This window comes from Salvelinus namaycush, chromosome 18 (genome assembly GCF_016432855.1).
Source record: "Salvelinus namaycush isolate Seneca chromosome 18, SaNama_1.0, whole genome shotgun sequence".
Lineage (NCBI taxonomy): Eukaryota > Metazoa > Chordata > Actinopteri > Salmoniformes > Salmonidae > Salvelinus > Salvelinus namaycush.
This window is the reverse complement of record NC_052324.1, coordinates 2010675-2025235: the sequence shown is the minus strand read 5'-3', so window position 1 is coordinate 2025235 and position 14561 is coordinate 2010675. Positions and strand designations below refer to the sequence as shown.

The 14561-nt window shown below is 40.0% G+C and overlaps 2 protein-coding genes across 8 annotated transcripts in view; both read right to left on the bottom strand.

Moving 5' to 3' along the window:
- Window positions 1–2956: 2956 nt before the first annotated feature.
- Window positions 2957–10086, bottom strand: LOC120062657 (eukaryotic translation initiation factor 4E-binding protein 2-like). Its single transcript, XM_039012704.1, has 3 exons — window positions 9721–10086; window positions 3755–3946; window positions 2957–3466 (listed from the first exon to the last, which is right to left on the bottom strand). The coding sequence occupies exons 1-3, from the start codon at window positions 9854–9856 to the stop codon at window positions 3435–3437; spliced, it is 360 nt and encodes a 119-aa protein (XP_038868632.1). The 5' UTR covers window positions 9857–10086; the 3' UTR covers window positions 2957–3434.
- A 520-nt stretch (window positions 10087–10606) lies between these two features.
- LOC120063003 (ankyrin-1-like) overlaps window positions 10607–14561 on the bottom strand; it is a 77435-nt gene continuing 73480 nt past the window's right edge. For all 7 annotated transcript variants that reach the window (XM_039013071.1, XM_039013068.1, XM_039013070.1 and 4 more), the window contains one exon: window positions 10607–14506. Coding sequence is in view for 2 of the 7 variants with exons in the window: in XM_039013069.1 (XP_038868997.1) it covers window positions 14465–14506 (42 nt within the window). In the remaining 5 variants the exon portion in view is untranslated. The remainder of the gene's footprint in view (window positions 14507–14561) is intronic.

Genomic DNA, 14561 nt, shown 5'->3' with positions numbered 1-14561 from the left:
TTGTCAGACCATGAGACATCCCAAAAATCGGTCTTGTAACGAAAACGTCTGAACAGTTTTGCCTACAAAACTATTTTGAACACTAGCGGAGCCTCTCACGAACAAGAAGATGTTCTTCATTTTGCCCCATGACCCCCACAAGTATCACTAGTACTCATCTGAAGGTAACCTATACAAACGAACGGAAATCTCGAGGTAGTTTGTGCTAAGAAAAATAAGGGGTAAACCTAAACAATGTTAAACATTCAAATGTTTGAAATTCTATTTTGGGTTTACTAAATATTTGTGTTACATCAATTCATATTGAATAATATTATCAGTAAATCCAACACATTTATTTGGATATTAATTGTGTGGATGTACTTTGTAAATTTCGAACAACTTTTTTAAAAACTCAAAAACATAGGACATTACATCTAATATTAATATTGTATGTAGATACAACTGTTTTTTTTACAGTGTACTTGAGAATAGGATGGCCCCCACCAAGCCTAATATGTTCTTAAACTGTCATGATGAACTGATCAAGACAAGCGTGTTTATGGCTTTTCAGACCAGTTACTTGTGAACTGCTTTACCATCCTCACCTCAAATCCTCATATCTTTTTATAGTATTACTGCACAGATTATGGGGCGTCATCAGTGCCCCTTGTAAAAAGGCCCAGCCGAGCAATATCCTAGTTGATTGTGTTCAAAGCAACGGGTATCGGGAGGAAATTAACAGAGCAATGACTAGGAATGGGTCAAGACAGGGGTGGGGAATGGTGGAAAGAAAAAAGCAGTTGTTTATTTTAGGGGTGCCAGGAAGCAAGAGTGACAGGAATGGGGGAATATAGACCCCCTAACAAGAACAGAGTGGCGTTAGTGAAGCTACTGTGCATGGCCAGGAGGAGTGGTAAAGTGCAAAGTGTCGTTCCACATCTTCACACTCCCCTGCCCTGAAATTACACCTATCCTAAGTCTCTCTCTTAGCAAAAGGAAAGACACTGCCCTCAGATACATTTTTAACCCGTGCACCAACTAAGAGGCAGGTTGCGTTCCAAAACTAAGCTGTTAATGTAATTTATGCAAGTACAGCCAGAAAAAGTGTGATCACAGAGTCAAGAGGTCAAATCTGAATTCAAAGCTATCATCAAAGCCGTATTAACTAATAACTAAAGCTCAGTGTTCAGCCCAGATTAATAACCACTGTTGCCTCCATGACAATCCATGCTGATCAATAGTAAAGCAATTTAAACAGGCTGATCTGTTGGGGTGACAAAAGTCTGTCATGGTCATTGGGTCCTCCTATGGCAGTGGTCATTATGGGACCTGGGGTTGGACCCTTGAGTGTTTGTTCAGACACCACGGCAGGGCATGGGGAACTGGCCCAGTGGGTTTCCCGTTAGTGCTGCAGTTTCAGGATAGTGACAAGGAGCCAGGTGTCACAGCTTCTCTAGCACGTGTCGATTTTCACACACTGAACCCTCATGAACAACCCCCTTCTGTTCCCCACCACACACACAGAACCCTGGTGGTCAGTCCATTGTTCAGATAGTCTAGTGGGCTAATATTGATTCAACACTGTTTATGTATCCTAAATGTTGTTTCACAATGTCCTATGCATAGAACCCTTACTTTTATTGGTACAGATTCCCACAGAGAAAAAAAGATTGATTGACAGTGCATAGGACGTTGTGCATTATTGAATTCTGACAGAGGAACAGACCTTGGTTCCTGCTTGGCAAGTAGGGCATCTGGTTGACACTCCTAGAGGCTAGGCAGAATGAAGTGCTAGATTCCAATTTGGGAAATGTCTGCAGGGCCCTCTGGTGTGTCATTCTTGCTTTGTTCTGACTGGACCCGATACCCGACTTACTGCTAAATAACTAGTTTGACAGTCTCACAGCCAGGTAATATCACAGTCGCTTAAAGGCTAAATGTCCGAATTTACATTGGGATTTATCAGAATATGTAAGCACCCATTTAATTGAATAACAAAGTCATGAATGTATCACCTCTAAAGCATATAATGGATGTTTAAAAAAAAAAAAAAAGACAGGAACCTACTTTTAAAATAATCATAGGTCTTGTTGTTCAAGTTCTTCCATTTACAGCCAATATGAATCATAGGCTGCGTTTAGACAGGCAGCCCAATTCAGAATTTTTTTCACACTAAATTGGTCTTTTGACCAATCACATCAGATCTTTTCACATTAGACCTGTTTCAGAGCTGATTTGATTGGTCAAAAGACCAATTAGTGAAAAAAAAGATCAGAAATGCGCTGCCCGTCTAAAAATCAGCCATATAGGCCTACTGCTTATACTGCATGCAGACAGTGTGGCTTTTGGATGAGAGGAAGGACATTGTGGTGTGTATTGATTACTGCTTTCCAGGCTGTTGGTTCTGGAATGTTATCAGTTGCAGGAGGGAACTTCCTGAAGAATTCCACAGATGTAACTCCTGCTACACTACAAACACAGGACATTTACCGCTTTGCTTCACAGAAGAATGGAAGCGTGCCAGTGGATGTGTAGCCGCGGTGCCGATAGCTTCTGATGGATGTGAACAGTGACATCAAGTTCAACCATTGTAGTGCGTTTTGAGTTCGAGCAAAATTTAACATTGACTAGAGGCAAAATTATCTAATGGCTTTATGTACATTTAAAATGAAATGTTTCAGGAAATGCTGGAATTGTAATTTATAACTCATAGTAACGATATCGTCTTATTTTACTGTTACATATTACCAGTGGAATAACCATTTGTGGGTCATTCGTTTTTTTCTGTCAGATACCAAGGGGTTTCCCCGAGGGGAACATGTATTGCAGTCAGCAACCCATTTACCATGAGACTAATTACACTTGCCAGATTACCGAGAGTGCCCGAGGGTTTGACAGAAGCTATCCTGTGATTCTGGAATACACATTCTATTCACACTGGTTACTTTTTAGGAAATAAGTCTACTACCAAATATATGTTTTCTTTGCTTTATTTCTTCTTCTTACATACCATGTGAAAATGTATTTATTTTGTCTCAAAACAAAGGTGACAAAAACATTCCTTTGTATGACTATCTGTAAAAATGTAACGTTTTTTGAAGGCAGTATTTGAAGAGAGGTGAAGGGTGGGTAGCCCATGATTAGGGTGATTTGAGTGTCAAAATAATTTTAAAGAATGAAAACAATTGTATTGAATCTTTAGCTCCACACCACTCCTCTGGGCAGTCTTTTTCACTGTTGCTGCTGGGTTCACAAGAGTAAGGCAACAGTTTTCACAGTAACAACACCACTGATATTGAAAGTTAACACAGCAACTAATGGACACATCTGTAAACACAGGGTGACAACATTGTAGCGAGTCTGGACAGGGGATTGGCTGGGCCTCTTCTTTAGCATCATGGTAGTAAGTGAAGTTGTTTCACATCCCTCTAGAATGCTCATTCCACCACCAGTTAGATGTCCATTTCAAACTGTGCATCATCCCCTTCACAAACAAAAACACGTGTTAATTTATTTCCTACTGACCCTATATAATAGCCTATTTAAAGAGTCTGACAGGCAATACTTACATAAAGGGCAAATATTGAAACCTGTAAATTATCCAAACATTGAGCTTCCAGTAAATCTGAACATTTTATCTCATAAAATAACATTTTCCATAAAACAAATTGATTTCCTATGACTGTTTTCGGGGATGTTTTTGTTGTGTTGGCACAGTAATATCTGAGATACAAGTAAATAGTTGTCCTGCCTGAGTGGATCACGTTCTTACCAGCGCTCTTGTCAGCAGGTGCCGCGATGTTGTTGTTCAGTGGTTCTCCGTTATGGGCCTTTACATTGATGATGTGTTTTGAGGGTGGGCTGGTGACCCCTGGAATGTCAGGGAGAGAGTACGGGGGAGTCCTGGCCAGCGGGGAAGTGCGGCACTCCAGCAGGAACTGCCGGTCGTAGATCATTCTTGTACCTAAGGTACATACAGGTAGGGGTAGAAATGTTCAATAAATAGTGATGCAAATGTTACGGATCAAACAGGAGCACAATCCCTCCATAGCACTCATCCTGTTCCGCAGTCCTATTTGGTTGAAACCTCCCTGCAGTGAAATCTCACACATCACATACTCTTTCATACTTTTCACAACAGGTGTCTGGATATTTTGGAACACTGAGAACGTGTGTGACTGTGAAGTGAAAGCCCTACATAAATAATGATAATAATAAATATAATACATTTATGTACTTTTCATTACAAAATAATCTCCAAGTGCATAAATCAACATACCGTCCCAATGATTTGATATGCATGTGTATGGCTGAAAATAAATAAAACTAGTGGCATCAACAAATGGATCAAATGCAGGGATTGCATGAATCCTTAAAATATATATGGTGCAAAATGGTTCTGTTTGTACTGTCCTCTGCTGTTCTGTCCACAGGGTAGTCAATCACTGATATCTGCTCACCAAAGGGTGGTTCAAGGCAAGCTAGCCTACATATAAATCGGCCAGCTGCGTTCTGTGCCAGAATTTCCCACGTTACTGATGAGTGGCCTAGAAGGACAAACCTCAGCAAAAAGGCAGAGGAGTAACCCGTGGGAGCCCTCCGTGCATTACCCCTCCTGTTAACCTTGGACTAATATTAGAGCAGGAAACTGAACTCAGTGCATCCCAAATGGCATCCTATTCCCTATATATGGGCCCTGGTCAAAGGTTGTGCACTCTATAGGGAATTAGGGGTGGGAATTGCAAGGGACCTCAGGATATTACAATACTTAGGTGCCGATTCCTAATTTATTTCAACCATTTGATGTCTATGATGTACTAAGTGCCTTATTGAAGAGTGATGTAAAATAATCCACTGGGGCTCACACACTTGATCCCCTTTTGCTGCAGCTTTCTGCCCCACTTATTGCAGAATCATTAACCTATCGTTTTAACTTGACAATTGTTTCTGGAGTTATCCGTAAGATCTGGAAAACGGCACAAGTCTTCCCTCTACACAAAGGTGGAGATCCTTCTGAATTGGATAACTACCGTCCAATTTCCAAGCCATCTTGCCTTGACAAAGTCCCATGCCAACTCTCAGCCTAGAACGGTTTGAACTTGTCATTCTGTTCTTAATGAGCACCCATCTGGTGTTAGACCTGGACACACCACTGTTTCAGTGGCTACAATTATCTTAGATGATGTGCTGTGTTGTTTAGATCATAAAAGTCATTGCGCTGCCTTATTTATTGACTTGTCAAAGGCGTTTGAAATAGTTATTGAACAAATTGCAAGTTGCCTATCTAACGGTATCAAATGTAGTTTCTTCAATATTAGGAAAGGTGTGCCACATGGGTCGATTTTGGGCCCTGTTCTCTTCACTATTTATATAAATAATATTTGTCTGTTAAAACCTGTAACATTCATCTCTACATGGATCATACAGTTATTTACTCCTGTGCCCTCAGTACAGCAGGCCATTCATGACCTTCAACTTTGTTGACTCAATTCAAAAATTGCTTGTTGATTTTAAACTAGTGCTAAATGCTAATAAAACCAAATGTATTTTGTTCTCTCGGTCTCGTAATATTGATCGTGAGGACCTGCATATTTGCACATTAAAGGGAGCCTAAATTGAGGAAGTTCCCCAATCAAAATACTTGGGTATTTTGATTGACAATAAGCTCTCTTAAAACACACATTGAAAAACTGACAAAAAAAGCAGAGAAATAAGATTGGTTTCTTTTCTAGTAATAAATCCTGCCTCACTTTGGAAAGTAGGAGGAAGACTGCTTGAACAACGCTTCTCCCAGTACTTGATTATGGTGATATAGTCTACATACATGCGGCAGCCTCTGTTTTAAAACCTTTAGACTCAGTCTGTCACTCAACACTGTTTTATCACTGGGGACAATTTTCATACACATCACTGCATTTTGTATAGTTCTGTTGGCTGGGAGTCTGACTACCAGAAGGGCTCAGCATTGCCTACTTTTTGTATTTAAAAGGGTTCTTCAGAATCCCCAACTATCTCGGCTCACATATTAATTGGAGATCCAGCAACTTTCAGACCCGCTCTCTGGACTGTCTGGTTCTGGAGGACCCATGGGTCTCCACTGAGCTGGGGATTTGACTCGCTGGTCTCCATTGGACAGTTTAGAGCCATTTTGAAGGAGATAATATGTGATAGTTGTGTTTGTTTTGATTAATCTTGTTGTATTGAATTGTGCGTTCATGTTCACAAGGCTTTCGATACTGTAATTTTATTGCGATTCGATGTTCCAAACAATTTGCTCACCATATGTCTGATGCAGAGACAAGAGAGAGCCATGGGAAAACAAGTGTTTATCAGTCATGGAAATAAAAGTGCTGAAAACAAATTGGCTCCCTATTTGGATAACAAGCTTTGAAGGAAAAATACAGTGGTTTTGGTGCAGGTACAGCCAACTAGCGCAAAAAATAATATTGCGGTATTGTCAAAACGATACATTGTCAAAAATAATATCCCAATATGTAACTGGATTTATTTTTTGCCTCATCACTATAGGGAATAGGGTGCCATTTGGGACCCTCACTGGGAGTTAACCAGCTCACCATGACATCACCACATGTCAAGAAACAAATGTCACTATTATTCAGGAAATTAGTAGGAACATTTTTATCCATCATATCTTGCTTGTTATTGCATATTTTACATATCATTCAATGCATTTAAAATGATAAATGCTTTGAAAGTTATAGGAAACTTTATATGTTTCTCATTTGTTAATGGCATCTTGTGACAGAGGGTTCATGCAAAACGGCTGCTGCTGAAAGATAAGAAATTGCAACATGATCTGGCAGGTCCTGCTTGTTGAACGCTGCCACCAACACTTCAGCTGTGCAGCTTTCCTGGATCCTTGGAACGTCCCTACCCTAAACCATAGCCGTTTGAAAATGTCAATTTAAATAGGGTTACATCAGTGTTGGGATGTCACAAGGATTCTGTTTAGACTTTACCGTGTGGAAACGCTTTAAAAAAACATGACAGGCAACAGTGTCCTAGCCTACATATTCATCATGCAATCCATGCATTAATCATGCAACAAATATGTTCTCTGGAATTACTTAAAATGTCAGATACTTTTACTATGCAATGCACTCTAGTCTCTACCTGCTTGCTATACCTGCTTCACACGATATGAAAGGACGCATGTCAGTTGTTGCACAGATGTAACCACACATGCATGTGCATATAATGCATCCTATGAATACAACAAGTGGGGCGGCAGATAAGCCTAGTGGTTAGAGCGTTGGGCCAGTAACCAAAAGGTGGCTGGATCGAATCCCAAGCTGACAAGGTAAAAATCAGTTGTTCTGTCCCCGAACAAGGCAGTTAACCCACTGTTCCCGGTAGGCCATCATTGTAAATAAGAATTTGTTCTTGCCTGACTTGCCTAGGTAAATTTTTTTTTTTTTAAAGTTGATGTTGGTGTGTCGCAGCTCTCTTGGGCATTTACTGTTTTCTATTTTTACTAATGACATACCTAGCCTTAAGTAAATAAAATAATTGCAAACCTAAACAAAGAGCTGTTCAGTTTTAGAATGGGTGACTAGTCCTAAACATCTCTCAAACTAAAACCATTGTATTTGGTGCAAAGCATTCCTTAAGTTATAGACAGACCTCAGCTGAATCTGATAATGAATAAATGTGGCTGTTGAGCAAGATGATTAGACTAAACTACTTGGTGTTACCTTAGATTGTAAACTGTCTTGGTCAAAGCATAATGGTTCAATTACAACTCAGTGGTTGTAAAGATGATGGTCTGTCCATGATAAAGAGATACAAGCTCTAGTTCTATCTTATCTTTATTATTGCCCAGTCATATGATCAGGTGCTGCAAAGAACAACCTAAGAAAGCTGCAGCTGGTCCAGAACAGAGCAGCCAGTCTTGCTCTTCACTGTAATCAGAGCGCTACTTTCCAAAGTGAGGCAGGATTTATTACTAGAAAAGAAACCAATCTTATTTCTCTGCTTTTTTTGGTCAGTTTTTCAATGTGTTTATTGTTTATTGTGGGAACTTGCTCAATTTAGGCTCCCTTTAATGTGCAAATATGCAGGTCTTCGCAGTCAATATTACAAGACCGAGAGAACAAAATACATTTGGTTTTATTAGCATTTAGCAATACTATGCATGCCAGCCTCTTGGCTATAAGTTGAGGAGAGTGACTGCATCGCTTCTTGTTTTTATAAGCAGCATTAATATGAAAATTCCCCCAAAAATTAACTTACCCCACTAGGGGTCTTTTCACAGCCCCCAGGTCCAGATCAAATTCAGGTAAAGTACTTTTTAGAGCCATGATTGCATGGAACTCCCTTCCATCTCAGACAGCCCAAGTGAACACCAAACATGGTTTTAAAAAAACAAATAAAGTAACACCTCTCCCCTATCTGACTTCATTACACTTGTATGTAAATGTTAACTGGTATGTGTAAGTTATGTATGTAGTGTTCGGTCAGCACATGATCTATTTTTAAATGTATGCATCTCTGTTCTTGTCTATTATTGTTCTGTATTGTTATGTTATATGTGGACCCAAGGAAGAATTGCTGTGGCTTTTGCAACAGCTAATGGGGATCCTAATAAAAGCCCCAAATCCTTGAACGCATGAAATGTTGCAGACGCCTGTCATAAAACAGAATATGAATTGAACCTATATAGTGCACACTTATCTAGGAAAAAGCTTACAAGTCCATGTTGTCAATTAGGTCTAATTAGAGGTAATCATTATAGGTAATCATACCCATATCCCTGCCTGTTTTCATTTAACTTAATTAAAAAAGGGAAAACCTGTGATTTCCATTGCATAATCACATTGGTAATTTGCTGGGAAGGCAGGTAGCCTAGTGGTTGGAGAGTTGGACTAGTAACCAAAAGGTTGCAAGATCGAATCCCCGAGCTGACAAGGTAAAAATCAGTTGTTCTGCCCCTAAACAAGGCAGTTAACCCACTGTTCCCGGTAGGCTGTCATTGTAAATAAGAATTTGTTCTTAACTGACTTGCCTAGTTAAATAAAGGTGAAAAAAAACAATCACTCACTCTATTGTTGCCATGCTATAAACCAGGAGTTCAAATAATCAAAGCTTGACGATGAGTTTGTTATTTGAATCATCTGCCTAGTGCTAGGGCAGAAACCAAACCGGGGCCGAGTTTGGGAAACCCTGCTGTAACTTACAGGCATTAGCTCTAACTACTACCTAACTAGTTAGCTAACATTTGTGTAGCTAAATAATTAAGCCAAGTGACGATCTCTCATAGCTATGTTGAAGTTGTCTATAAGTTACCACTACTTCCAGTTATTAGCCGAGACAGCAAGATTCCTACTGATATCAAATCACACCAGCTCGTACATGATGATCGTGGTGGTGTACGAAAAGTTACACTATATACGCTATATAGTTAACAAGCTGATGCAAACAATGGCACGCTATCAGAAACAAAACAAAGTCACTGAGGAAGACATGAGCATGTTGCAGGCTGAAGTTAATGCGTTTGTCAGTGTACAATACTGCACCGCAAACATTTTGCTAGAGAAATTTGACTGCTAGCCTTGTCCTTTGTCTAGAGATTTGACAACCCATCGAGGTTGTGTTCGGGGCACCTGCATAGCTCGAACGCATAGTAATCAGGCTAGCAATCGAATAATTTCCCGTTGAGTTACATATGGCATAACACACAAATATATATATAGTTATATAAAGGCTAGCTACTGTTACCTCCAGGAGTTATGCTGAACGGAGTTCCTCCGGGAGTTGTGGAGTAGTCGTGAGGCATGTGCGCCGCGTCGTTTATAGTCACCCATCTGGTCGGAATGGACTTGCTAGTAGTGGTTTTCTGACAGCCCGAAGACATTTTCAAAACACAGGGCCGTTTTCTAATATCTACAAATTAAACAACGTAAAGATCCTGGACATTAAACTTTTGTGGTTTTATCAGTTCTTTGCTTTGGTTCAATAGCAAACTAGCTACTTTTCATAAAATAATAAGTACAAATAATGTTAACTAGTCACACATTCCTACACGCAAACCTATAGCAGAGGCCAGGTGCTTTATTTAGGACTTTCGCACACGTTCCAAACTCACCCTCAGCACTCACTCATTGGTATTATATCGCCCCCCACTGTTGGATGGTGTTGCTTCTTAGATACAGTATATCGACAAATGTCCAAATTGGAAAATAGCGAGTGAGCCAAACTGATTTAGGCATCAATCAATTCAGTGTAATAATATGATACTGTTAATCAGTGTGTCTGTGTTCTTGAAAATGCTAGGAACATTATAGTCATATGATGATGGATGCAATGCATGGCTTTTGAGAAAAGGTGACCTATTCAATATCCTGAGCTCAGTTTACTGACATAATGCTCCAGGACTTTCATAATAAAACGTTCATAATAATACAACCAATTTCTCATTGCCAGATCTGCTCCCTACCATATCCTACTGTGAAAGAATACCCCAACTGTGAAAACTTTAGAGCCATTGAAAATAAACAAGCTATAGGCCTCTGGCCATCCGGTGAAATGTATTAATATTGTCCACATACATTCAACAGGTAAAATAATACTAATCTCATACAAACTCTCACACACACAAACACAGGGACATTTCATTTCTTTATTAATTTTGTAAATGATTTGAGCTGGTGTACAGGGTAAATTATCTATAGATGTCATCGGATTTCATTTGATTAAAAGGATTGTACATTTATATATGTTTTCCATATTTGACCTCTTCATAACAATAAAAAAAAGCAAACAAAACAAGTTAAAATACCCACAAGACCCCTATTTTTTCCCATGTTTCAGGCATTACCCATAACTCAACAGTCTCTTGGTAGCTATGATGCCAAAAGTACATCCATAACATTACTATAATCCTGTTGACAAGGGTGCATAGCATTCTAAGTAAATATATATTTTCATATATTATATATATATTCATTTATATTAAAAACATTTTCTGTGCATGTGCGCAGTTGCATTCCTAAGTATTGAGTAATATGCTATTGCGTTAATAATGTCTTCAATACATTCTAAAGGAGTATATGTGTTCTCTAGTTTTTGCAACAGTTAATATTTTTTGCATGAACTTGGTTTTTGTCGTCACCTCCATAGTTCTTCAGTTCATGATATTTTCACTATAACTTTGAATAAGTCTAAAGTCCTATCCACTCCTCCCTCTCATTGACTCCTCCGCTCTACCTGTCACTGTGTGGAAGGAAGCCTTAGAACTGGCTCAATCTCTTTTTGGTTTTAGGGAGCAGGGATGGAATGGGGGTGGGCGGTGTTGAGGAAAAATGCTTGCCATCTAAAAAAAACCTAGCAAATGAAGCCACCATGTATTCTTAGAGAGTTGTCTAACTAACGCTCTTCCCCCATAGATCCACATAGCCCACTGTCACCTGCTTTCCCCCCCCCCCGCAGAGGGAGGGATGGATGATAAAATGTCTCAAAGCAAAATCCTGAGCTGAAGATCTGTTCTCTTTCTCTTGCTCATTCTCTTGTTCTGATTATGCATGGATGGGTATTGACTTATGAATATGTATGCATATATAAGAGTATTCAGTTTTATACAGTTTCTTTGATAAACAACAGATCCTGAGTTCCGTAGATAGACTCAAACAGCCTGACATCTAGCCTTCCTACTCAACTAACATCTACAGAGCAACACCTTACATTCATTATCTGTGGCTACAGAGGCGGATAAAGCATGGACCTGGACTGGAGATTCATTTACATGTATAGGTATTATTATTGCAGAGTTTTGATTCATATACTCGCTGGAGTGTTTGTGACACATTTTCCTTCGATATGAGAAATGTAATGTATTAGATCAGTTACGGTACAATGCCAAGATGATCTATACATTTAATATGATGTAGGATGGTATAATGTACTGAGGTAACATTACTGTGACCACGTTTTGTATGAATTAGGTTAGGGCCTGGAGAGCCTCTGTTATGTCCACCAGTAGTGTCATATCACTTTCACACCCATGCCGATTTACCTCCCTCAACCCTGCACTGTCATTTGTCGAAACTAAATGCTGTTGTACTGTGTCAGTCTCAATTGTACTTTCAATCAGAGGACTCATCACATGCACTCACACACTCACACCATTCAAATGTTTCCTTAAAGTAAAATATGAATGTCATTAAGGCTTAAATCAACAATGAGTGGACACTTTTAGCTGTTTTTCAGTGTTGCTACATTCCCTTGATGAGTTTGAAAATGAGACATTTGACAGCTTGCATAAAACTCAGGGAATGGCTGGTACGAAGTTAGATTACTTGCCCCCCCAACCTTCAAACACACACAATCACACACAAGAAACCAAACACTGTTGGGACTGGGAGAAAAACATTTGGATCAAGAGAACTCTCAAACAACCCTAACCAGTTACTCAGTCCACTAACTTGTCTCCTTGGTCTACTTTACACAACCAAAATTCTTTATGTTCCATGCAGGTCAAGTGGATAGCAAGTGGGTTACTCGGGTTCTGGCATCGCTCCTGATCAGACAGTACATCTAAGGTCAAAGTAGTGAGTGATCAAGGGGATCATAGTGCACACACACACACACACACACACACACACACACACACACACACACACACACACAAAGACCTACTCCTTCAACCAAAGTTATTGCTTTCTTTTCAACGAACATCCAACAATACATTTCTGATGGGAAACAAGGTAGGTTTGTACAGACATGATGAAAGGGGTGAGAGGACAGGAGACAGGTTTGGGGTGGGTTTGTGTGGGCTCACAGTTGTGGGGTCAATATTACAGTTTTTTATCACAGTGATTGGTGGCTGGCTGTCTTCGCTACACTTCTGAGAGTTGCCAACAACACTTACAATCCCAACACTTACAAATCTTAGTAGCTATGTTCCTCTCTCTGGCTGACTCTCACCTGTAACCAGCTTAACCAAAGCTACATTATTGCCTATGGTGGTCAAGTTACTTATTTACCCTTATCGAATGACGGGTAGGTGCTGAGATGATCTGTAAACTCCTTCTTAGATATCAGACAGAAACACTGTTGCTGTGTGACAGACACAACAGAGGGGAGATTACATTAATTATTAGGAAACATTAATTATTAGGAAACCCTGACCCCTGCTGGTAGAGGACAGGACTACTACATCCACATCGATAGGGACAGGACAAGACTGCTACATCCACATTGAGAGGGGCGGGGGAGTGCAGGGAGAGGTGTAGGGAGGATGGGGTGTATAGATGCCTGAAGTGGGCTGCATACAGTAGATGGTGGTGACAGGATCCACCAGACAAACTGGACTATAGCTGCACACATACTGTAGGGTAGGGGAAAGGTCTATTCAAAGTCCTAATAATCGCACCAGCATTTACTCCAATAACATTCACCTTGGAAACACACAAACCACTCTGGAGGAGGTTGGTTATGAGGTTGGGGATGCAAGTCAACACAGAAACTCCTCTTCCTAAAACACAAAGAACTTTGAAATGTCTCTGAAGCCAATAATGCCCTCTAGGTGAGATGAAGGGAGCAAAGGGAGGGAGCACATGAAAATCACAAAATAACAAATAACCAAACAAACAAAAACTGACAGATAAAACAGGCAGAATGACACAAAGGTTGTTTTGTTTGTTCTTATGTCCACACAGATCAAGATTATATAGAATATGCACATAGAGTTAACCAAACAAGAAAACCAGGGCAGATCTGAAACAGCAGCATCATCATCAGCATCGCATAGGATTTTTGAGACATAAAACACACGTAACACTCAGTCACGTATCATTTAAGTGCATATAGTATGTACAACACCAATATCCTAAGTGTAGGCTACTGGAGTGGGACAGTGGGGCTTAAGGCTGAAACTAGCCTGTGGTGATGTTTGTTTACTAGAAGAGTTTGATTAGTGTGACAGGGAGAGGGGAGCAAACCTTTGCCTAGAGATAATTCAGAGTATTTAACAGACTCCCTTTTCAGAAGTTTCACAAACAAACACTGCCCTTTTTCTTCAGGAAAGGGATGTATGACGTATTCACCTTTCCCTACACCTCATCATGACCTCCCATCCCACGTGGGAGTGGTCCCCCCCCTCCCATAACCCCTAGTACTGTAGTTAAAGACAGGCCATGCGCCAGCAGTCATTCATGCTGATACATATAACAGGAAGCACATTTTGGTTGCTAGTTTTTTTGTTGTCTCTGTTTGGTTTTTGTTTTATACGAAATCATGCTTCTAGCCTAGTAGTTAATGTTTTTTTGATTGTTTCTTTAAAAAAAAAAAGTACGAAAACTACAAGTAAATCCATTTCCTTCTCCGGTGCGTGCTGATCATCGGCGTAGCCGTTGTGGTTGTCGTTATTATGAAGTTGGTGTTTTGTCATTCAGATCTCTCTTCTTTTATCTCCATTATTACACTCCTCTTCATGTGCACTCTTCCCCCTGTCTCCTGCTGCCGGTCATGTGTCTAAGTAGGGTTGTTTTGGTGTGGGGTTCAACTCCTGGAGGGAAAGAGAAACAAAGGTTCATATGGCACAAGGACAAGCTTCCCATCAG

What these genes read in the sequence shown, in the direction of transcription:
- LOC120062657 (XM_039012704.1), bottom strand. Translation starts at nt 9,856, where the DNA reads ATGTCTTCGGGCTGTCAGAAAACCACTACTAGCAAGTCCATTCCGACC. An exon ending in GTTCAGCATAACTCCTGGAG is followed by an intron (nt 3,947 to 9,720) that starts GTAACAGTAGCT and finishes TATGTACCTTAG; the next exon opens with GTACAAGAATGATCTACGAC. An exon ending in ACCTGCTGACAAGAGCGCTG is followed by an intron (nt 3,467 to 3,754) that starts GTAAGAACGTGA and finishes TTGTTTGTGAAG; the next exon opens with GGGATGATGCACAGTTTGAA.